Raw genomic sequence first — 23750 nt, forward strand, 5'->3', positions numbered from 1 at the left:
TAACCCACTTTGCTTCCTAACCCCCTGGCCAAACCTCCATTCTTCCTTGGGACTGGGGTAAGGTTGAGAGGGGTGGGAGAAGGTGAAGGGGCAGTTGGGAGCCCCTCCTGGGGACTCAGGTTTCTGGGAGGGCTGTTGTGTTTCTGTATTACTTTTCCCTTGTCTATTTCTGTCTATAACTGTATATACTGTAACTATCTGCTTGTATATTCTGCTTAGCTGTAAATATAAGCTTCATTCGATTTCCAGAGCTGCCTGAGTCTAGTCTGGATGATTTCCAAAGTGTGAGTGGACAGGGAACACCCTAACCATCACAGTCTGTCAAACTTAAGCACATACAAGACAAAGCTCATACTTTAAGAGCTTCTAAGGCATCTGCACTCAGTAGAATCACTAGAAATTAACTTTACCTATTAGGCAAGAAGCCTAAAAGCATACCAATATATACTCTCTTTTTATATATACACCCTAAACACACACACACACATATATATATATGGCTAGGTGTAGTGGATGTGGGACCAGGATCATCATACAGCTGATCTGATAGTTTTCAACCTACCCTGCATATATTTGCTTTTATGTCATACATTTATATAAGACTAAAATTATAACTGAATGTCTAGTTCTGGGGTGGCTAATCAGCAGACATTGCTCTATGCAGAACTATTTCCAGCAATTGCACTTGTTCCACATTTTCAGTGTTTGCTTGACACAGATGAGATGAATGCAAAATTTCTTTCACCTTCCATCTTAATTAGAACTTTCCAGTGTTTGCTGAACGAAATAGGAAAAGAACCCAAAGGCTGATGAAGTGTTTTAATACATCCCTCCCCCGTGAATAACAAACAGTCTGCTTGGCTAATGTTCAGGTAAAGACTCTTAAAAATCATTAAGACAAAGTTACCTTCCAAGAACAGGCTGAGTTTCTCTTTGTGATGACCTTGAACTTCAAACAAATCTTCCCCTGGATGCTGCCTGATGCCAAACACATCCCAGCACAGCCTGTGTCCTTCATTAAAAATAAAAAGAGAAAGGAGTAATTAAGTTGTGTAAGAGTGCAGCTCTGTAAGACAAGCAGTGTGTGTGGTTAGAGGCCCAAAGTCACAGCTCTGTTGAAGCAGACCTTTGAAACAAAAGAATCAGTGAACTGCTTTGGTTAGAAAAGATCTCCAAGGTCACTGAATCCAACAGTGACTCTATATTGTCTGTGGCTTTCTGAAGAGAGAGTGGAATGAAGAAAACCAAGGCATCTGCTGGGTAAGAACTTGGCTTTTACCTCATTGTGCTGAGGCTCCAAGCATGCTGTGTAACACCCCACAGCAAGCAGCTTTAATATTGTGAAGCGCTGCTCACTGACCACATTTTGGTTGCTCTACAAACGTTCATTACAAGAAGGATGCCCATGTAAGTCTCATAAATCATAGACTGGAATCAGTCAGGGTTGGAAGAGACCACAAGGATCAGCCAGTTCCAACTCCCCTGCCATGCCCAGGGACACCCTACCCTAGAGCAGGCTGCACACAGCCTCAGCCAGCCTGGCCTCAAACACCTCCAGCCATGGGGCCTCAACCACCTCCCTGGGCAACCCATTCCAGCCTCTCACCACTCTCCTGCTCAACAACTTCCTCCTCACCTCCAGCCTCACTCTCCCCACCTCCAGCTTTGCTCCATTCCCCCAAATACTGTCACAACCTGATAGCCTAAAAAGTCCCTCCCCAGCTTTTTTGTAGCCCATTTCAGATCCTGGAAGGCCACAAGAAGGTCACCTGGGAGCCTCCTCTGCTCCAGACTGCACAGCCCCAACCCTTTCAGCCTGTCCTCACAGCAGAGCTTCTGCAGCCCTCTGAGCATCCTCCTGGCCCTGCTCTGGACACACTCCAGCATCTCCACATCCCTCTTGTAATGGAGGCTCCAGAGCTGGATGCAGTACTCACCAGAGTGGAGTAGAGGGGGAGAATCACCTCCTTCGACCTTCAAGTTCCCTTTGAGATGGCCGTCACAGATGAGAAGCAAATCACGAACTAACCCAGCACCCTGCAGGCTACACTCTGCATTTAGGTGCAGGGTATCTCACCACCCTCACTGGCAAGAGCTTCTTCCTCATCTCCAGCCTCAGTCTCCCCTTCTGCAACTCAAAGCGTTGCCCCTCACCCAGCCACTGCAAGCCCTCGTCAAAAGCCCCCCTCAGCTGTCCTGCAGCCCCCTTCGGACCCTGGAAGGCTGCTCTAAGGTCTCCCCAAAGCCTTCTGCAGGCCAAAGCGCCTCAGCTGTGGCAGCCTGTCGCCGCGGGGGGGTGCTGCAGCCCTCTGAGCGCTGATTCCCAGCTGTAATGTGGCTCAGCAGGTGGATGGGTTTGTCAGATCAGGGTCGCTGCCTTGCTCCTTCGGCTGCCCGCAGATAGCGGCCACCTGTGGGGCACGGGAGCTGCCTGGCCTCCCAGCCCCGCTGTGAGCAGAGGGCCCTCAGCGTGGCCACGGCGGCTTGTTGGCCACCCTGTGCTCAGGGCTTGTAGCCTTCATCCCCTGGCTCCCTGTGAAGGCCTTCGGTGCGGTGAGGCCCCTCTGGGCTGCGCACAGGAGCAGGTGTGAGGTTCTGCTCTGCTGCGCTGGGGCCGGGACGGCAGCCCAGGCGCCGGCTGCCCGCGGCTTGCTCCCTCTCCTAGGCAGGGGGTGTACGAGAGCCCCCTTGGCTCTGTGCCAGTGTGCCTGTCCTGTAGCGCCCCGGGCGCTGCCTGCCCGCGGCTTGCTCCCTCTCCTAGGCAGGGGTGTACGAGAGCCCCCTTGGCTCTACCAGAGTGTGCCTGTCCTGTAGCACCCTGGGCACAGTCTGCAGCTTCACTTAGCCTTTCCAGGAAGCTAAGAGGGGCTCTGGGCAGCAACAGGGCAGCGTCCTCGGAGGGCTGGATCAGAGAGGGAGCGCAGCTGCCCAGCAGCAGCATGGGCATGGCGACTCACCTGCAGCTCAGGGCCTGGGCCTGTCTCGGTGGCTGCTCGTCCTGCTGGTGGCCTGGCCAGCGTGACAGCCCCACAGTCGAGGCCTGTGTGATGAGCTGTGGAGTCCTCTGTCCCACTTTGTCCCCAGGAGCAGCCCAGGCTCCCTGTGAGCAGGGCTGGGGAGGCTGCTCCAGGTAGCTAACTGGAGCAAGCCTCCCCTGGCCCTTCAGAAGGTGCAGGCTGAGGCACCCGCGCCGGAGGGCACAGTGCTGCCTGTGGCGCTGCGTTCGGCTGCGGTGACCTCCCCTGGCCCGTCAGAGGGCGCAGGCTGAGGCAGTGCTGTGCTGGAGGGCACAGTGCTGCCTGTGGCGCTGCGTTCGGCTGCGGTGACCTCCCCTGGCCCGTCAGAGGGCGCAGGCTGAGGCAGTGCTGTGCCGGAGGGCACAGTGCTGTGCCGTAGGGCACAGTGCTGCCTGTGGCGCTGCTCTCGGCTGCGGTGGTCTCCCGTGGTCACCCCCTGAGCTCCTGCAGGGGTGTCGCTGTGCTGCAGCCAGGAGGGGTCAGCCCCTGAGCTCCTGCAGGGGTGCCGCTGTGCTGCAGCCAGGAGGGGCAGCCTGTAGGCTGGGCACCGTCCTGAGCCTGTGGCTCCGTGAGGCTTTTTGGGCGTGCCAAGCCAGCGGTGCCCGCCCTGTAAGCAGGGCTGTATGCTGCCGGTGCCCAGCAGGAGGTTCAAGCAGGGACACCCCTGTAATCATAGGGCCATCTCTGGTCCCAGCCTTTCAGGTGTGGAGCCCAGGTGTGTGGGGCCGAGCAGGTGCCCCCCAGGTGCTGCTGCCTTCGGCTGAGCAGTGGCCCTGGTCCTGCAGCCTTTGGCTGTGTAGTTCCACTGCCTGCCTGCTGAGTCTCCTTCCTGTGGCTGCAGGGCCAGGCCAAGCTCTTGACTCCCTGGGTGTGGGCCCCCCAAAAGCAGGGGTCAGAGCTGAGAGCCCTTGCACCCAGCTGGCAGCCCGTGTGCGGTGCCTGCCTTATTAGTGGGGCATGGGTCAGGATGCCTCTGAATCAGAGAGGAGCCTCTGTGGGCCTCTGGCACCAAGGCTGCCCTCTACGTTAGGGCCTGCTCGGTACCCTGGAGTCCCAGGCACTTTGCAGTGCCAGCAGGGGAATCCAGCCTCTGTGGCTGCTGCTTTGCATGCCCAGATCGATTTGCCCGGGCTGTCCACCTCAACACCTGGCTCCAGCACCGACTGGAAACCAGGAGAGAATGACAACCCGATAAGGAGAGTGCCAACCACAGCCATGGTGGAAAATAAGCAGCTTGCAGGTCCCACATCTAGCAAACAAGATGTTTGTGTTTTGGAGATGTTCCACCATCCCAGGCCATGCTCACTACATGACAGGAAAGGGGCTGCTTGGCATTTGCAGGGCTTGTAACGTATCCACAGTTTGTGAAGTTCCTTCTGCTGGGACTTTTCCCCAGGTTCCAGGCTGGGGTTTGTTCCTCTTCTTCCAGTTTCAGTTTTCTCAGGCGGTTTTCAGGGCCAGGATTCTGCTGGCTCTTTATCTTTCCTTTGTTCTGTTCCCTTTGTGTGCTCTGACAGCCCTGCAAGAGCACCTCAAGCCAGGACTCTGGAGGACCCAGAGTAATTACTCCATTCCAACACCACAGGTGATCATAGAATCACAGAATGTCAGGGACTGGAGGGGATCTTGAAAGATCTGGTCCAGCCCCTCAGCCAGAGCAGGATCACCTAGAGCAGGTCACACTGGAATGCATCCAGATGGTTCACACTATCTCCAGAGAGGGAGACTCCACAACTTCTTTGAGCAGCCTGTTCAAGTGCGCTGTCACCTTCGCAGTGAAAAACTTCTTCCTCAGGTTCACATGGAACCTGCTATGCCTCAGCTTCCACCCATTGTCCCTTGTGCTGTCACTGGGCATCACCAAGAAGAGGCTGGCTCCAGCCTCCTGGCACTTGCACCTTATGTAAACATGACTGAGGTCACCTCTTAGTTTCCTCCTCTCCAAGCTAAAAAGCCCCAGCTACCTCAGGCTCTCCTCTTAAGGAAGATGTTCAACCTTTTTAATCAATTCTGAGCTCTCTCAAGCAGCTCCCTGTCCTTCTTGAATTGGGGTGCCCAGAACTTGATAAAATACTCCAGATGAGGCCTCATCAAGGCAGAGCAGAGGGGAAGGAGAACCCCCCTGCTATCTGCAGCCCTTCTGATACACCTCAGAATGGCATTGGCCTTCTTGGCCACAAGAGCACACTGCTAGCTCATGGTCATCCTTCCATTCACCAGGACTCCTGAGTCCTCCTCCCCTTCACTGCTCTCCATCAGGTCAGTGATGAGTAAAATCAGGCAAGAGGTGAGAAAAAGAACAGGTGACACACAAAATCTGGCATGGTTTGGATGTTCTCAACACATTTTCTTCTTTAGCCACACCAAGAGATGAAAAAAAAGTGTGTCTGAAGTGTGCACAGGAACACCAGGTCCCTCCACCACGGCAGAAACCAGAAGAACAGTGAATTCTTTTCCCACCACCACCAAAAATCAGCAGAGGGATGGCACTTCCTACAGTGCCACTAAATGCCTTTTCCTTCAAAGGCACGTAGAGGGGTCCATCTGCAAACAGCTGCAGCAAGGAGCTGGGAGCTGCCTCAGAACTCCTCCTGCTTTCCACCACCACATGCTTGGTGCAGAAGGTAGAAGGATCTGCACCTCTGGGAGGTAGGAGAGCAGAGTGCCAGCAACAGGCACATGAACACCAGCAGCTTTGAGCTGCCTCAAGAGGCTGAGATTTCCCAAGTTTCTCCCTCATCCTTTTCGCCACAGGCATGAACCCCTCAGAAGAACCACGGCCAGGCCCAGAACTGTCTCTCCCAGTTCTGTGGGTGATTTATAATTAAAAAGGCAGCACTGGGCTTGTGAGCAGGGGCTGAGGACAGAGAGCAGGCCAGCAGCCCCTGCCCCGGGCCGCTAGGGCAGCACAGTCCGTCTGACGATCCGCCCCTCCTTGTCGATGGCGAAGTTGTAGTTGCGAGGGTTGTCCAGGCACTCCTCGATCCGTGCCTCCAGGTTCTCTGGGGTGATGAAGGATTTGGCTTCCTCCTGAAAGGGGACAAGTAGCAGCTCTGAATGCATGGCAGCAGATGAGTCACTGCGGGCAGCAATGGGATCTCGGAAGGCGCCAGGGAAACCTTTATTCTCTTCCTCGGGACCACTGCACCCTCTTTTCACAGCTCTCGCTCAGCCTCCCTCCCAGCCACACGCTGCCAACACTCCCAGAAGCTGCTAACACTTGTGTTCCCAGCTCCCACTATAAAGATCTCTGGAAAATGATCCCACAGCTTCCACATCGTTCCCACGGGCTGCCAACAAATCCCTCACAGTGACTGCTGGCAGCGCTGCCCCCAGGAGGCAGCAGCAGCTCTAACCTGCAGCTGGAGAACCTCCTTCTCCTTCTCCTTCAGTACAGCCTCCATCTTCCTGGCCCTGGTCTCTGCAGCCTGTAGCTTATGCCTCTTCTGCTCTTCCTCTTCTTTCCTGAGTCTTTCCTCTCTGTCACAGGGAAAGGAAAACAAAATGACAAAGTGCTGGCAGACACCTGTGCTCTGCAGAGTAGCACCTCGGTGAGACAATGACCCCATGGGATGGATGCAAAGCTGGCAGGGCTGTGCACAGCCAGGAGCCATGCTAGGCAGGAGAGCTTGCCCTGTCCCCAGCGTGGGGACCAAGGGAATCCCCTGTGTCCTGCAAGAGAAGAGCGAAGACAAAAGCTTTCCAGAGCCCATGTGCTGTAAGCCCAAGACCCAACAAGGTCTGGTTGTATTTGGGAGCGCTGAGTTGGAGCACGCAATTCCTTCAGCAGGCACTGAATGCAGAAGCTCAAGCACTTTGTGATGGACCAAGCTAGTGCAGACAAGACAGACTGACTTCTCCCTGTCACCTTCTGCTTTTGAGATTCAGGAAATACTGATTTTTACTGGAAGCACTGACATGCTTCCTGTGTCTGACCGGGGGACAGCTCCCTTGGAAAGAGCATGACACCTCCACAGGAGAGTGGTAGGAGCTCCAGAGCATGGTGGCTTACCCGTAGCAGCAAGAGGTGCTGCAGATGTGTCTGGGTGTATGCAGGTTTATTTTCAGGAGGTCAAGGTTTAGGTCAAGTGTAAAAATGAAGCCTGACTCTAAGTGCCCCAGGTGTTGAATTCAGCGGCGCACAAGCGGGAGTCACAGGGAAGGGCAGGACGCTGACCTGCGTGCTCGCTGCCGCGCATTCTCCTCCTCATTCCAGGCCATCAGACGCTGATGCTCCTCCATCAGGTCCGCCGAGCCGTCCTGGGCCATGAGAGCCTCCCGCCTCTTCTGCAGCACCTCGGCTCTAAACTCGGCCCTGCCAGGAGGGGAGGCCGCTGACCTCCTGCCCAGGGCTGGGCACGCAAGAGGTTCTCCCAAACCTGCCCCATAGCAGAGCCAGCTCCACCACCCTGGCCCTTCCCTACCGCACAAGAACGAGTCAGCCACCCCGGCCCGAAGTGGTCTCAGGCCCCTCACATCTCCCATGCCCCACAGCCCTACCCCCAGCACCCTGCCCCATAACCAACCCCCTGCGTTTTAGCAGCCCCAAATTCAGTTACCTGCACCACGGCACCCTCACAAACCGCCCCTGCCCCACCGGCAGCCTCACACACACACACTCTGCTCCTGCCCCGCTACCTCAGCCCTGTCCTGCACCACGGCACCCTCACAGACCGCCCCTGCCCCACAGGCAGCCTCACACACACACACTCTGCTCCTGCCCCGCACCACGGCACCCTCGCAGCCCTACACAGAGCAGTCCCAGCCCCTTGCGTTACCGGAGCGCGCCGAGGACCAGCCGGTGCTGCCGGTACCGCTCGATCACTACCAGCAGCTCCTCAGGGTCCACAGGCGGCGGCACCTTCAGCCGCGACGCCTTGGACTTGGCGGGAGGGTCATGCCGAGTCTTGCGGCCCCGCGCCGGGACCAGCCGCGGGCCCCAGGCAGGGCCCGTACCGGGACAGAGGCCGAGGCAGGGTCCTGGCCGGGCGGCGGGGCCCAGCGCGGCCACCAGGCCCGGCCCCGGCAGGCAGCGCCTCAGCGCCGGCAGCATGGCGGCGGCGGCCCGCGGCACCGGGCGTGACGCGCCGGAAGCGCCCCGCCGAGGGCAGGACGGGACAGGGAGCGGGGGAGCCGCTTCCCTCACCCGGTGAAGGGCGGCTCCTGCCCGGCCTTCACCCGGCGGTGCGCGGACAGAGGACCCCCATGAGCCACAGCATCACCCCAGGGGATATCCCCGGGACGGGCAGCACCCCCGCGGGAGACTCCTGGGACAAGAGATGTCCTGCGGGACAATGAACGCACCCACGGGAGCCCTCTTGCCAGGACACGGGATCCCACCCCGCGGAAACCCGTGTGGCACGGGGCACTCGTGGCGCGGGGAATCCTCCCTGCACAATCGCAGCCCTGCGGCACATGGCACCTGCCCGGGACACTGCACCCCGCGGGACACATACCTTACCCCAGAGAAGACAGCGCCCTACGAGACACAGCCCTCTCTCTCCCTGCGGCGTGCCGCCCCGCCGGGCACACGGGACTCAGCCCTCTCTCTCCCTGCGGCGTGCCGCCCCGCCGGGCACACGGGACTCAGCCCTCTCCCTGCGGCGTGCCGCCCCGCCGGGCACACGGCACTCGGCCCTCTCTCTCCCTGCGGCGTGCCGCCCCGCCGGGCACACGGGACTCAGCCCTCTCCCTGCGGCGTGCCGCCCCGCCGGGCACACGGCACTCGGCCCTCTCTCTCCCTGCGGCGTGCCGCCCCGCCGGGCACACGGCACTCGGCCCTCTCTCTCCCTGCGGCGTGCCGCCCCGCCGGGCACACGGCACTCAGCCCTCTCTCCCTGCGGCGTGCCGCCCCGCCGGGCACACGGCACTCAGCCCTCTCCCTGCGGCGTGCCGCCCCGCCGGGCACACGGCATTCAGCCTCTCTCTCCCTGCGGCGTGCCGCCCCGCCGGGCACACGGCATTCAGCCTCTCTCTCCCTGCGGCGTGCCGCCCCGCCGGGCACACGGGACTCAGCCCTCTCCCTGCGGCGTGCCGCCCCGCCGGGCACACGGCACTCGGCCCTCTCTCTCCCTGCGGCGTGCCGCCCCGCCGGGCACACGGCACTCGGCCCTCTCTCTCCCTGCGGCGTGCCGCCCCGCCGGGCACACGGCACTCAGCCCTCTCTCCCTGCGGCGTGCCGCCCCGCCGGGCACACGGCACTCAGCCCTCTCCCTGCGGCGTGCCGCCCCGCCGGGCACACGGCATTCAGCCTCTCTCTCCCTGCGGCGTGCCGCCCCGCCGGGCACACGGCATTCAGCCTCTCTCTCCCTGCGGCGTGCCGCCCCGCCGGGCACACGGGACTCAGCCAGCCGCTGGTCACGCACAGAAACCTCCCGCTGTGGGACAAAGACACCCCCGCCACGGAACACGGCAGTTACTCGGGACATCCACCCCCACACACCCCGGGACATGACAGAGACTTACCCATGGGTCACGGACACCCTAGGGTAAGACCCCCCCCAACCCCAGCACCTACCCACGCAGGACCCTCCCCGCTAGACCACCATCCCCGCGACAGGCGGCATCACTCGGCACGGAGTCCCGCGGGGCCCCTTTATTGCTCGCGGGGACCCGCATGTGGGCTCTGTCGGTCCCGGGTGGGGTCAGTCTGTCCCGGGGCTGGTCTGTCGGTCCCGGGTGGGTGCTGCCAGTCTGTCACGGGGGGTCGGCCGGTGCCGCTCAGCGCAGCGCAGCCCCCTGCGAGGAGCGGGCCGGGAGTGGGTAGCTGTCCTTCCCCAGCGACCCCCAGCTCGGAACCGGTCCTGCCCCGGCTCGGGCCCCCCTCACCAGCGGAGGCTCCTCCCGCCGCGGGGGGCACGGCGGAGAGGGGCGGCAGCGGCAGAGCGGGACCGGGACCTGCGGGAGAGCGACCAGCGTCGGAGTGGGACCTGACACAAAGCCCCGGGGCTGAGGTGGTGAATCTGAGGGGGGATGCGTGAGGATAATCGGGGGAGGATAAGTGTGTGTGTGGGGGGGGTGGTGGTGTATAAATCCGAGAGGGGTAGTGGGGGGAGGATAACAGGGGAGCATGGTTTGGGGAGGGAGGTGTGGGGTAAACCCGAGGGGGATAAATCAGAGGGGGGAATGTGATCATTTGGGGAAGTGTCACCTGGGTTGAGGGGGATGATTGCGGGGGGGAGGTAATCTGGGGGGGGGCGTGAAGCTCTATGGGAAAGGAGGATAATTGGGGTAGGGGAGAAACCCGAAAGGGCTAACTCATGGGGAGGAGATGTTCACAGAGGGGGATCACCCTGAGAAGGATATGTCACACTGGGTGGGGAGTGGGGGTGTCACCCGGGGGGGGTCGCCCTGGGGAACGTCCTACCTGTCGGGCCGGAGGAGTTCCGAGGTCCCGCTTGCCCCCCGGGAACCAGCCGTGGGACCAGTGCTGGCCAGGGCAGTGCGTGACCAGCAGCAGCAGTGCCAGCAGCAGCAGCAGGGACCCGCGGGGTGCCATGGCCTTGGGGAGGGGGCTGCGGGGAGAGACTGGTTCCTGTCTCACCAGCACCCACCCCAGTAGAGCTGCTGGGAGCTTGGGGGTGGAGGTGCTGGAGGGATGAGCACCCATGGGTGCTTCTTGGAGGTGGTTTGGGTCTGGCAAAGATCCAAAGTCCAGGGTCCCATGTGGAGTAGGTTTGGCGATGGAGGTGCTGCACGGTATGAGCACCCATAGGTGCTGCGAGGTATGGAGGAGATGACCACCCCAGGTGCTCTTTGGGTTAGAAATGGAGATGTTGGAGGGAACGAGCACCCATGGGCGCTGCTGGAGTTTTACTCCAGCATGGGGATACCATCAGGGTCTGATTGGAGGTGAGCAGGACCACCCACCCTGGGGTCCCTGCATGCCATCAGCTCCCACCCCCCAGCAGCCCGCCTCACCTGGCCGGATGGGTGCCGGTGGTGGCTGTGTCCAGCCAGAGCAGTGGGCAGCACGGGCTGGGCACTGCTACTTGTAGTGCCAGGCGATGGTGACGTTGGTCCTGCCGTCGCTCCCGCGGGGGATCATCACCCCTCGGACAACGCTGCAGCTGCCAGCGGCTGGAAGAGGGCTGGATCCAGCACAGATGGTCCCCAGCCCCACCGACAAAATGGCTAGGAGGTTCTCCACAGCCCATGGAGGTGCTTGTGGGGAAGAGGAGGGAGCAAACCCTCCCTGCCTCGGTTCCCCACCCAGCCCCAGTTTCATCAGTTTTCCCTCCATTTCGAGTTGATCACCTCCCAGCTGGGGCTGGATGCTGGCCATAGCCACATGGTCCAAAGCCCCTGGCTCAGGGATGTGGTGGAGCCCAGGAAAGGGATTTAGGCAAGGTCTGGGCTGGGATTATCTTCAGCAGCTGCTTGTGTTTGCTGTTGGATATGACAGGATGGGACCATGGCAGATGTGCTGACAAGAGGTGGGCAGCTGCCCAGACTCCCAAAACTCTTCTGCCCTTCAATGATCTGGGAAAAGAAGGGGGGAAAAACCCCAGATGCTTCCCCACACACATACCAAAATTCAGGAGTTAAGTGACAATGTTGAGTTCCTGAGGGGGTGCCAGGAAGCAGAGAGAGGCCAGCAGCAAGGTTGTTTCTGGGGTATGTCTTGTGTTGCTGTGGGGTCTCTCTTTGCCTGTGTGCCCCCACCAAATGCCACCTGGATTGTAAAGCTATGCTGGAACTCAGATACCTCACCATGGAAAGGCTTTTTCCATGTCCTCTGGGTCTTGCTGGGCAGCAATGTCACCATCCCTGATCCCTGCCACCTCTCTGTGTTCCCTATCACCACCCTGCATGCCCAGCTTAATCCCTGGGGTGAAACTCTGAACCCAGTTCTCCTAATACCTGAGGCAGAGGATGAAGCTGCCCCAGTAAACCAGGGCAGGGTCTCCCAGTTGCAGAGGGAACCAGGAGGGGGTTTCACCAACCACCTCTTTGTAACAACAAAGCTGCTCAAATCAACCTGGCCCACCACCAGCGCCAGGATTTCCTCATGTCTGACATCTTCTGGCAGGGGAACGATAAAACCCAGCAGTTATTTTTTGCCTCCTTCCCTGATAGACCAAATCTCAAACATGGAGCCTCCACTGGAGCAAAAAAAAACACACACCAAAAAAATACAAGAGAAAAAACCTCTGAACTTGTCCTGAGCACAGCAAGAACATCTCTCAGGCTGGAAAAGGCTCACCCTCAGCTTTAGGAACTTCTGAGTGCTTCAACTGTGACCCTGCAGAGACCTTCTTGAGGTTTGCAACTCCAAGAGGATAGACTGAGATTGGATAGAAGGAAGAAATTCTTTATGATGGTGGGGGTGAGACACTGGCACAAGTTCCTAGAGCTGCTGATTCTCCATCCCTGGAAGTCTTTGAGGTCAGGTTGGATGGGGTTCTGAGCAACCTGATCTAGTGGAAGGTGTCCCTGACCACGGCAGGGGGTTGGAACTAGATGATCTTTAAAGATCCCTTCCAACCCAAACCATTCTGTGATCTTTTGAGATGCCAGAACTACCTCAAATCTCCCCCAGCATCAAGGACTGGAGGTCTAGCCCAAAGATGGGAGGCAAACCCCTGCAGCATGGTGTCAGTCTGAGGTGGCTCCAGAATTCCTCTTTCACTGCTGTTACAGACCAAGGAGAGGGAAGGGTTTGGGTGGCACTTGGGAAGAAACACCACAATGGGTGAGAACATAAAGCCTGGACCACATAGAGCTGCTTTCTTCTCCAGCCCCTGAACACCACACAGCAGCAGCACTGCCTGCTGGGTCCTTACTTGGTCCCACTCCAAACCCCATCCTTGAGGCAGATCTAAAACCCAGCACTGAACACTCAGATGTTTCCTCTAGGAAGCAGAAATCCTTTTCTTTTCCTGGGGTTTGGGTTTTTTAGGGGTTGCAATCCCACCAGTTGCTGCTAAGGTCATTATGGTGTCCAAACTGGCAGCATCTGGTGGCCTGTGCCTGAAGGAGGAAACCTTTTTGGGTCTGGATTAAAAAAAATCAGGATATACAGAATCATAGAATGGTAGAGGTTGGGAGGAACCTTTGGAGATCATCAAGTCCAAGAGCCCTGCCATGGCAGGGGCACCTCGAGGTCACACATCTGGGCTTGGAATGTCTCCAGAGATGGAGACTCCACCACCATTCTGGGCAGCCTGTTTCAGTGCTCTGCCATCCTTAAATTAAAGGAGTTCCTCCTCATGTTTAGGTAGAACTTCTGACGTTCCAGCTCATGCCTCTTGCCCCTTCTCCTGTCACTGGGCACCACTGAAAAAAGCTTGGTCCCATCCTCCTGGCACCCACCCCTTGAGTTTTGCTCAGCACTGATGAGATCCTCCTTAGTCTTCTCTTTTCCAAACTAAACCACCCCAAATCGCTTTCCTCCTTACAGAGATGTTCCAGCCCCTACCCCAGCAGCTCTGTAGCCCTTTGCTCTACCCTCTCCAGCAAGTCTCTGTCCTTCTTGAACTGGGGAGTCCAGAACAGGACACGATGCTCCAGATGTGGCTTCCCCAGGGCAGAGTAGAGAGGGAAGAGAAGCTCCTGCTTGCCACATTCTTTTTGATGCACCCCAGGATGCCCTTGGCCTTATCCATACAGACAGAGCCAGAAGAAGCTGTTTTGTGGGTTTGTTTCTTTTCTTCTCCTTTTTGGTTTTTAAAGAGCTGTCCAGCAAGAGAAAAATCAAATCCTGTCTCAAATACTGCATCCAGTGCTGGTGTCCCCAGTGTAGAGAAGGACACAAAGTCTTTGCAGTGAGTCCAGAGGAGGTTACAAAGATGATCCAAGGGCTGGAGCACCTCTGCTATAAGGATAGCCTGAGCTGAGGGCGTTCAGTCTGGAGAAGACTCTGGGGGGACCTTAGAGCTGCCTTCCAGTGCCTGAAGGGATCCTACAGGAAGGCTGCAGAGGGATTTTTCATGAGGGTGCCTAGAGACAGGCCAAGGAGGGGAAAGGTTTGAAGCTGAGGAGAGCAGGGTTAGACTGGATCTTAGGAAGAAGTTCTTCAGTATGAGAGTGGTGAGACTGTGGCTGCCTCCTCCTTGGAGTCATTCAAGGTCAGGTTGGATGAGGCCTTGAGCAACCAAGCCTTGTTGAGAGGTGTCCCTGCCCATGGCAGGCAGGTTGGAGTAAATGATCTCTGAGGTCCCTTCCAACCTCAGCCATTCAATTCCAGCATTCCATGAAACCATTTCCCTGTAGGTCCAGAAAACCTCGTGGGGCTGTAGGCTGTTTGGGGAGGCTGGAGGTTGTCTGGGGAGGCTGGAGGCTGTTTGGAGAGGCTGTAGGTTGTCTGAGTAGGCTGGAGGTTGCTTGGGGAGGCTGAAGGTTGTCTGAGGAGGCTGCAGGCCGTTTGGAGAGGCTGTAGGTTGTCTGAGTAGGCTGGAGGTTGCTTGGGGAGGCTGTAGGTTGTCTGAGGAGGCTGCAGGTTGTTTGGGGAGGCTGCAGGTTGAGGAGGCTGCAGGCTGTTTGGGGAGGCTGTAGGTTGTCTGAGGAGGCTGCAGGTTGTTTGGGGAGGCTGGAGGTTGAGGAGGCTGCAGGCTGTTTGGGGAGGCTGTAGGTTGTCTGAGGAGGCTGCAGGTTGTTTGGGGAGGCTGGAGGTTGAGGAGGCTGCAGGCTGTTTGGGGAGGCTGTAGGTTGTCTGAGGAGGCTGCAGGTTGTTTGGGGAGGCTGGAGGTTGAGGAGGCTGCAGGCTGTTTGGGGAGGCTGTAGGTTGTCTGAGGAGGCTGGATGTTGTCTGGGGAGGCTGCAGGTTGTCTGGGGAGGCTGCAGGTCGATTGTTTTTTGTTATTATTTCAGATGAGAGCCAAGATACTTTTTTTTCTTCTTGTTATTTTTTTTTAAGAAAGCCTTTACTCCCTCCAAAGAAAAAAAAAAACAAACAAAACCAAACCAAACCCAAAACCCAAAACTGAGATTTACAAACAAAGCTCAGCTCTCCAGAAGAGAGGTGAGGTGACAACATTAATCCAAACGTCAACGCTACTGAATTCCCCAATAAAACATTGGAAAAAAAACAAAACAAAACCCCCAAAAACCAAACAAACAAACAAAAAAGGGAGCCAAGAGGATGTGCACTAAACACTTTGCTACATATAAAATTCTCCAGCTAATATGAAGCTTATGGTACCAACCTCTAAACCAGGTAAGATATATACACAGCTCTGTTTTTGTTGGTTGTTGGGGTTTTTTTTTTGTGTGTGGTTTTTGGGGGGCAGGGGTTATATTAACAAACAGAATATTACAAAATATTAAAGAAGGCAACTCTTCTGACGTTTTGTTGTTCAGGGTGTGGATTTTGTTGGGTGTTTTTCATCATCTTCTTCTTCTTCACTTGAAGTTGGCATAGTCGGAGAAGGCGTCGATGTATTCCTGCACCACCTTGTAGCAGAATTCGTACTGTTCCTGGGGGATGCAGGGAGAGGGCAGTTAGACCATGGGAATTTACAGGCAGAGCATGGTGGGGGATGGAAGGGACCTCTGGAGATTGTCTAGTCCAACCCCCTGCTAAAGCAGGACCTCTGGAGATCACCCAGTCCATCCCCCTGCTAAAGCAGGACCTCTGGAGATCACCCAGTCCAACCCCTGCTAAAGCAGGACCTGTGGAGACCATCCAGTCCAACCCCTGCTAAAGCAGGACCTCTGGAGACCATCCAGTCCAACCCCTGCTAAAGCAGGACCTGTGGAGATCATCCAGTCCAGCCCCCTGCTAAAGCAGGACCTCTGGAGATCACCCAGTCCAGCCCCTGCTAAAGCAGAACCTCTGGAGATCACCCAGTCCAGCCCCCTGCTAAAGCAGGACCTGTGGAGATCACCCAGTCCTAACCCCTGCTAAAGCAGGACCTCTGGAGACCATCCAGTCCAACCCCTGCTAAAGCAGGACCTCTGGAGACCATCCAGTCCAACCCCTGCTAAAGCAGGACCTCTGGAGACCATCCAGTCCAACCTCTTGCTAAAGCAGGACCTCTGGAGACCATCCAGTCCAACCTCTTGCTAAAGCAGGACCTGTGGAGATCACCCAGTCCAACCCCCTGCTAAAGCATGACATCTGGAGACCATCCAGACTGTATTGGATGATCTCCATAGAATCATGGAATGGTTTAGGTTGAAAGGGACCTCCAGTATCATCCAGTTCCACCTCCCTAAAGCAGGACCTCTGGAGCTCATCCAGTTCACCCTCCCTGCTAAAACAGTGTCACCCACAGCAGCTTGCCCAGGATCACAATGCCCAGCTGTGTGGAATCTCTCTAGAGGAGACTCCACAACCTCTCCAGGGTTCCAGCACCCTCACACCAAAGGAGTTTCTGCTCCTTCAGATGGAACCTGCTGGGTTCCAGGTGTTACTGCTGCCCTTTGTCTTCTTGCTGGGCACCAATGAAGAGAGTCTGGCTCCATCCTCTTGCCCCCTACTCTTTAGCTCTTGCTGAGCATTAAGCAGATCCTCTCTCAGGCTGCTCTTCTGCAGGCTAACCAGCCCCAGGGCTCTCAGCTTTTCCTCATAGGAGAGATGTTCCAGTCCCCTCAGAATCTTGGTGGCCCTGTGCCAGATTCCCTCCAGCAGTTCCCTGTCTCTCTTGAACTGGGGAGCCCAGAGCTGGGCACAGTACTCCAGGTGTGGCCTCCCTAGGGCAGACTAGAAGGGAAGGAGAACCTCCCTTGGCCTGCTGACCACACTCTTAATGCACCCTAGGGGACCATTGACCTTCTTGTCCACAAAGGCACACTGCTGGCTCATGGGCAACTTGTCCACCAGCACTCCCATCAGCACTCTGTGGATCTGCTTCCCAGCAGGTCAGCCCCTCAGCTGCCCTGGAGCAGGAGGTTATTCCTCCCCAGTTGCAGGGCTCTACACCTGCCCTTGCTGAACTTCATGAGGTTCCCCTCTCCACCCAGCTCTCCAGCCTGTCCAGGCCTGGCTGAGTGGCAGCACAGCCTGATGTGGTCAGCCACTCCTGCCAGTTTGGTATCATAGGAAACTGGCTGAGGCTCCACTCTGTCCCTTCATCCAGGTCACTGCTGGTTGTGATGAACAAGACTCTGGGCCCAGTATGCACAGTTCAGACACAATTTGATGCCTTGTGGCAAGCTGGGACCAAGCATGGTTGGATGCCCTCAGCCCAGACCCAGGGCAGGAACAGGCATCCATTGTGCCTCTCAAATGCAGGCTGACCACCCTCCTTGCTGGGGTGTCATCAGCTAAGGAGCCTCTGCTTTGCCCTTTCTCCTGTCCTATTTTCACCCAAAATTGCTTGTTTCAAAAACTCTCTGAGCATCCTTGCAGCCTCCTCTTGCAAGACCCCCATCTGGTTGTGCCTGCTGCTCCCCTGCATGCCCAAGCCCATGCCACAGCCACTCCAGGACATGTTTCCAGGCTCCTGGAGCCCATAAATACAGCCAGCCAAGCTCTGGTCTTCTAGATGTCCTAACAAGAAGAAGGGGAGATGTCTTCTGACCCCCCTCCACCCCTTACTCTTTCATGGAGAGAGAAATCCTTCAGCTGAGGAAGTCTTTACCCAACCCTGAGTCCCCAGCCTGTTTCTGCTGAGGTCTGGGGTGGCAGGAGGAGCGTGGGGTGCACCCAGCTGCACTTACCAGTGTCTGCACCATATGTGGCCTCTGTAGTCTCAGACTCTTCACTGTCTGAAAGACGTCGAGAATCCCTTCTGCCTTCACCCTCTCCAGAACAGTGCTCAGTGCACAGAAAGTGCCTGTTCTTCCTGCTCCAGCACTGGCAAAGAGAAACAAGAAGGTAAAGGAAACCATCCATGCTCACGGAATCACAGAACCTTAGGGGTTGGAAAGGACCTCCAGAGATCAGAGTCCAACCTCCCTGCCAAGGCAGGATCACCCAGGGTAGTTCACACAGGAATGCATCCAGATGGGTTTGCTTTGCTAGGGCACAATCCATGGGGGAACCACCAGAGAACTGGAGGAGTCCTGTCCTCTCCCAGCTTAGCCAGGACATGCTCTGCATGAGCTTAGTCCAGCAGCAAAACCCCATACCACATATGCCAGGGCTGCTCCAACTCAGCCCAGGTCTTCTGAAGGAGCTTTGACCATCTTCCAGGCTCCCTGTAGAGCAGGCCCTCTTGATGGGGTGGCCAACCCCTGCCTTCAGCCAGGCCTTACCTGCAGTGCACAGTGATTGGGTGGTTGCCAGACTGCTGCTGCTGCTTCTGCACAGCTGCAATGATGTTGATCATTCCCTTCCCATCCCCAGGGATCCCAACTTCTGGCCAGCCATGGAAATGAAACTGCCGGATCTGCCGGCTCTTGTTTTCCTGGTGGAAGAGCATGGCTCCAGGTCAGGAAGTTGGTAGGAGATTCCTACCAGGAAACCCAGGAGCTCAGGGCTTTGGGAAGACCATCCACTCAAGAACGATGGCCACTTGTGGAAAGGAGGCATTGCCAGAGCATGCAGCAGGGCAGGGTGTGTGGAATGGGGATCTGCAGGGAGGCTGCTGGGTGGTGGGCACAGGCACAAGGCAGGAGGATGAGGGCTGCTGGGTGGTGGGCACAGGCACAAGGCAGGAGGATGAGGGCTGCTGGGTGGTGGGCACAGGGACAAGGCAGGAGGATGAGGGCTGCTGGGTGGTGGGCACAGGGACAAGGCAGGAGGATGAGGGCTGCTGGGTGGTGGGCACAGGGACAAGGTAGGAAGAGGACGAGGGCTGCTGGGGGACACCAGGGCAGAGGGACTAGATGAGAAACTATTAGCAGAAGGACCCTGCGTGGTGAGAGGGAAGCACAGGGACCAAGGTGGGACTGAAGTGGATGACAGGGAGATGATGGACGGGGCTGAAAAAGCCAGAGGGGAGGTACAGCACTTGCAAGAGGACTCCCAAAGCAGCATGAACATCAGCAAGAGCTGCTGCAGCCAATGTCAAGAGCACCCAGAGCTCCCCGCAGGGAGAAGCCACACTCCTACCCTGGTGTTTGTCACCAGCAGGTCCCGCACTGTGTAGCTCTCACACTCCTCCTCTTTTTTCAGCTCCACAGTGATGTCTCCATAGGACACAGAGCCGTCAGATGGCCAGTACTGGGCACACTTCTCCTGGGGAGGCAGCAGGAGGCAGGTGAAGGCCCTGTGCTTTTCTCATGGGCTTGAACAGAAGACTTCTTTTCCATCAGGGAGCATCCTGCTCACAGCAGGCATGCTGGACTTTAAGGGTCCCTTCCAACCCAAACCATGCCCTGATTTTATGATTCCCCTGAGACTGGCAGCTGCCCAAAACCAGGCGGGGTCCTACAGGCTTGCTTCAGAGAGGAGCTGCCTGCTGCACCCAAAGGTGCTTTGAGAACTGAAAGGGGAGAGTTGCTCTGTTGAGCATCTCCCCACTCTGAGTCTGCAAACAACTGGATTCTTTGCATCAGAAGTGGAGGTTGAAATGTATTTCCTGACAGAGCAGGGGGGAAGCAGCACCCAACACATGTGGCATGGGCAGCACTGGGGCCAGTGGGGCATATTAAGGGGTCTCACTGATGTGTTTTGCTGGTGCTGAAATGCAGCTCTGCCCAGGTGCTCACCTGGCCTCTCTCCTCCAGCTCTGTGAGCATCACTATGGAGCAGGATTTCCACTCCCAGATCATCCTCCAGAAATCCTCTATCGTGTGCTGCAGTGGTCCTTGGCTGGCAATGTAGGAGTCCTTCTGGCGATAGCCCTGTGAAAACAAGAACAGGGGTGAGCTGGCACTGCCTGGATGTGGGAGCAGAGGAAGGAAGGCTTCTGGACTTGGTGGGGCTACCAAGCTTAGCTGTGCTTCAGGAGCATCATGACTATTTGTGTGAATCACCTCGAGGGAGGGGATTCTGCCCCTTTCTTCTGTTGAGACCCTACCTGCATTGCTGGGGCCAGCTCTGAAGTCCTCAGCACAGCACTGACAGGGACCTGTTGGAGTGGGGCCAGAGGAGGCCACAGCAATGCTGGGAGGGCTGGAAGCCCTTCTGCTGTGAGAGTTTGAGTTGTTGAGCCTGGAGAAGAGAAGGCTCCAGGGAGACCTTCTGGTGGCCTACAGAAGGGATGGGGACAGACTTTTCAGCAGGGCCTGTTGTGACAGGACAAGAGGTGACAGTTTGAAACTAAGAGGTAAATTCAGTCTAGAGAGAGAAGGAAGAAATGTTTTATCCTGAGGGAGACCTTGGCGCAGGTTGCCCAGAGAGGTGGGAGATGTCCCATGGCTGGAACCATTCCAGGTCAGGTTGTTTGGGGCTGTGAGCAACCTGCTCTAGTTGCAGATGTGCCTGCTGACTGCAGATGGTTTGGATTAGATGATCTTTGTAGATCCCCTCCAACCCCAACCACTGTCTGATCTGTGATGTACAAAACCCAGCCCCCTATGTCTGGCCGATTCCAGCTCTTCCACAGCCACAAAATCCTTCTGTTTCCTCTCCACCATTCCCCTGTGCCCTCTCTGCAGACTGTGACTAAAGACACTTCATCATCTGGAGCTTGTCGTTGAAGCAAAGCTCAGCAGAGGCAGGAAATGAAATCCTCACCCAAAAAGGCTGAGGTGACATTTCAGCTCTCTGAGCTCCACGCTGCTCCCAGCCGCGCCGTGTCGGACGCTCCTGCAGCAGAGCAGCGCGTGGGGACCCAGCAGAGGAGATTTCAGGGAGCAATTAATGTGGGATGTTGTAACTGGGAAGATGCTGGTTTTGTTGTTTCAAGACAGAGCTGTAACTGTCCATTGAAGGGGAAAAAAGAGCCCTGTCGTTAGGAGATGAAAATAGAAATGGGGCTGGAAAAGAGCAAGGCTGTGTCACGCAGCCAGCGCTGCCACCACGGCACCAAGATGAACACTCCTAGGAGATGCCCCCCCCAAAGTCAACAGCATTACTCACAAGCAGAGGATGTGCAATCACTCTGCCTCCTCCCTGCAGTGAGGGAAGCACTTAACCTCTCTGCCTCTCCTCCTCCTGTCCCCCAGACAGCTGTAATGGGATTGACCTGGTTTTCCTCAGGGGTTCTGGGATCCATGTACTGCTCCCTTACCCAATCTGCTGGATGTTTTCTGATCAAATGAGCAGTGCCATAGAGCAATCACTTCCATGGCTACCTTGCATCCACTTCTCCAGAGCCATCTGCAGGGCCCAGAGTTGCAGAAGTGAGACCAAGATGTAGAGGCTCTGCTCAAGCTCCAGCTCTCCTCTCCCACCATCCTTGTCACAAGGAGACTGTAGGTACAGAGGAGTTTCTTGGAGGAAGGAACAACTGCCATGGAATCACAGAATGCTGGGGGGATGGAAGTGACCTCCAGAGATCATTTAGCCCAACCCCTGTGCCAAAGCAGTCACCTAGGGCAGGTCACACAGGAATGCATCCAGACAGCTCTTGAAAATCACCAGAGGAGATGCTCCACAACCTCTCTGGGCAGCCTGCTCCAGGGCTGCAACACCCTCACAGCAAAGAAATTTCTCCTCCTGTTCAGATGGAACTTCCTGGGCTCAGTTTGTGCCCACTGTCCCTTGCCCTGTCACAGGACACCACTGAAAAGAGCCTGGCCCCTTATTCTTGACACCCATCCTTCAGGTATTTATAAACACCGATCAGATCCCCTCTCAGGCTGCTCTTCTCCAGGCTAAACAGTCCCAGCTCTCAGCCCTTCTTCCTCAAAGAGATGCTCCAGTCCCTCGTAGCCTCCACTGGACTCTCTCCAGCAGGTCCCTGTCCCTCTTGAGCTGGGGAACCCAGAACTGGACACAGTATTGCAGGGGTGGCCTCACCAGGGCAGAGCAGATGGGGGAGGAGAACCCCCCCTTGACCTGCTGGCTCCACTCTTCTACATGCACCTCAGGAGAACCATCTGCTGACACAAAGTGAAGTCAGCTGGAAAGAGCCTCACAAAGCCCACAGCAGCAGTGTTCTGGGACAAATCCTTTCCTTAGGAAGCAGCACAAGGTAAAGAGTTTCCACTGGGAGGAGATGGAAAGCAGCTGAAAGAAGACTCACATCAATGAAGGAAGCGTTGACGTAGTCTGTGTTCTCTTCACCTCTCTTCACTGGAATGATTACTCGGTTGAACTCATCTGAAACACAAGTGGAATGAGCTGAGTCTTTGAGAACACCTTCCAAGTATGACTCCTTGGGAACCACACATGGCCTGGGAAGTCACCAAGGTCTAGGTGAGAGGACAGAGATCTGGGAACCTGTCCTGCACCAACTGGAACAAGAAGACTTAGTTCTGCTTTCTGCCATGCTCTGGTTTGGGGAGGGAGAAGGGGATGATGACTCAGGAGCAGGACCTGCTCAACATGAGGACTCTATTCTGCCTCCAAGCAGAAAGTCTCAGGAGCACAAACCTCCTGAGAAGAAAGTCAAGGCAGAGACAGGACAGAATGAAAGCAAGAAAGCCCAAGAGCAGAGTTGTACTTGGCCACAGAACCCACCTGCCCTTTACTCTGCCCCATCCCTTCGTGCTGTCCCTGCTGCAGCATAGGGTTGGACCAGATGACCTTCTGAAGTCCCTTCTCACCTCAGCCAGTCTGTGGCTCCACTAATGTCAATGACAAATGTCTCAACAGTTCCTAAGCATTCACAAGACCCCAGAGTGGTCGAGGTTGACACCTGGTCCAATGTCTGCTCAGGCAGAATCAAGCAGAGCTCATTGTCCAGGATAGTGTCCAGACAGCTTTTGGGTATTTCCAGAGAAGGAGACTCCATAACCTCCCTGGGCAATCTGTGCCACTGCTTAGTCACCCTCACAGTTGAAAAGTGTCTCCTGATGGGACCCTCCCGTGTCTCAGTCTGTGCCCATGGTCCTGTCACTGGACACCACTGGAAGGAGCCTGACTGTCCTCTTTGCACCTCCCCTTTAAGGATCTAACAGACATAGCTAAGGCTCCCCAGAGTTTTCTCCTCTGCAGGCTGAGCAGTCCCAGCTCCACCAGCCTCTCCCCACAGCACAGATGCCCCAGTCCCTTCACTGGGCTCTCTCCAGTCTGTCCAGGGCTGTCTTGCACTGGGGAGCCCAGCACCGGACACAGAGCTCCAGATGTGGCCTAGCAGCACTGAGCAGAGGGGAAGAGAACCTCCCCTGGCCTGCTGGCAATGCTTTGTCTGTCACAGCCCAGCACACCACTGCCATTCTTAGCTGCAAGGGCACTTTGCTGGATCATGGTCAGCTTGTTGTCACCAGCACCCCCAGGTCCTTCTGCTTTCCATCTGGGTGGCTCCCAGCACTTACTGGTGCCTAAAATTGTTCCTCCCTAGAGGCAGGGCTTGGCACTTGTCCTTGTAGAACATCATGAGGTTTTTGTTGGCCCTCTTCTCCAGCCTGGCTCCTGTCTCCCCACCCCCACCAAGCAGGCACACAAGACTTACATGGAATTATCTGAAGCACTCTGTTCTTCTTCATGTTTGCTGGCAGGTTGCCTGTCCTCATCTTGTCGTTCTGAATTTTGATTGAAGTGAGCTTCTGCAGAGAAAGGAGCAAAAGCAGAAGCAGGTTTCAGAGCCACCCAGTGCCAGGGAAGGGCATGGTGGTCCCAGCAAACCAGCACCATCCTAGCAGATCCACCAGAACCAGAACCTTGCTCACCTTGAACTCCTCTTCCAGCCCATTGCTGCTGGTCCCTGGCACTTTGTTGTAGATCTTCTGAAGGTGGATCTCTAACGAGGTCACCTCCAGCTCTGTGTCACCGTAGAGATAGTGCTCCAGAAGTGCTTGGTATATAAACACATACTGCATCTGCAGGGGTTGCAAGGAACAGCCATCAGCCTC

General features: G+C 56.4%; 2 protein-coding genes across 5 annotated transcripts in view; both read right to left on the reverse strand.

Annotated features, from left to right (window-relative positions):
• Window positions 1-5343: 5343 nt before the first annotated feature.
• MRPS26 (mitochondrial ribosomal protein S26) lies at window positions 5344-11188 on the reverse strand. The gene is made up of 6 exons (XM_064151672.1): window positions 10938-11188; window positions 10389-10531; window positions 7796-7967; window positions 7195-7332; window positions 6374-6497; window positions 5344-6047 (listed from the first exon to the last, which is right to left on the reverse strand). The coding sequence occupies exons 1-6, from the start codon at window positions 11171-11173 to the stop codon at window positions 5916-5918; spliced, it is 945 nt and encodes a 314-aa protein (XP_064007742.1). The 5' UTR covers window positions 11174-11188; the 3' UTR covers window positions 5344-5915.
• Window positions 11189-15102: 3914 nt separating this feature from the next.
• Window positions 15103-23750, reverse strand: part of PTPRA (protein tyrosine phosphatase receptor type A) — a 162349-nt gene continuing 153701 nt past the window's right edge. For all 4 annotated transcript variants that reach the window (XM_064151661.1, XM_064151660.1, XM_064151662.1 and 1 more), the window contains 8 exons: window positions 23568-23717; window positions 23351-23444; window positions 21980-22056; window positions 19557-19691; window positions 18958-19083; window positions 18159-18310; window positions 17622-17757; window positions 15103-15434 (listed from right to left, as the gene is read on the reverse strand). In XM_064151661.1, coding sequence (XP_064007731.1) covers window positions 15360-15434; window positions 17622-17757; window positions 18159-18310; window positions 18958-19083; window positions 19557-19691; window positions 21980-22056; window positions 23351-23444; window positions 23568-23717 — 945 coding nt within the window. In that variant the 3' untranslated portion in view covers window positions 15103-15359. The remainder of the gene's footprint in view (window positions 15435-17621; window positions 17758-18158; window positions 18311-18957; window positions 19084-19556; window positions 19692-21979; window positions 22057-23350; window positions 23445-23567; window positions 23718-23750) is intronic.

The sequence above is a fragment of the Pogoniulus pusillus genome, chromosome 11 (assembly GCF_015220805.1).
Source record: "Pogoniulus pusillus isolate bPogPus1 chromosome 11, bPogPus1.pri, whole genome shotgun sequence".
NCBI classification, from domain to species: Eukaryota; Metazoa; Chordata; class Aves; order Piciformes; family Lybiidae; genus Pogoniulus; species Pogoniulus pusillus.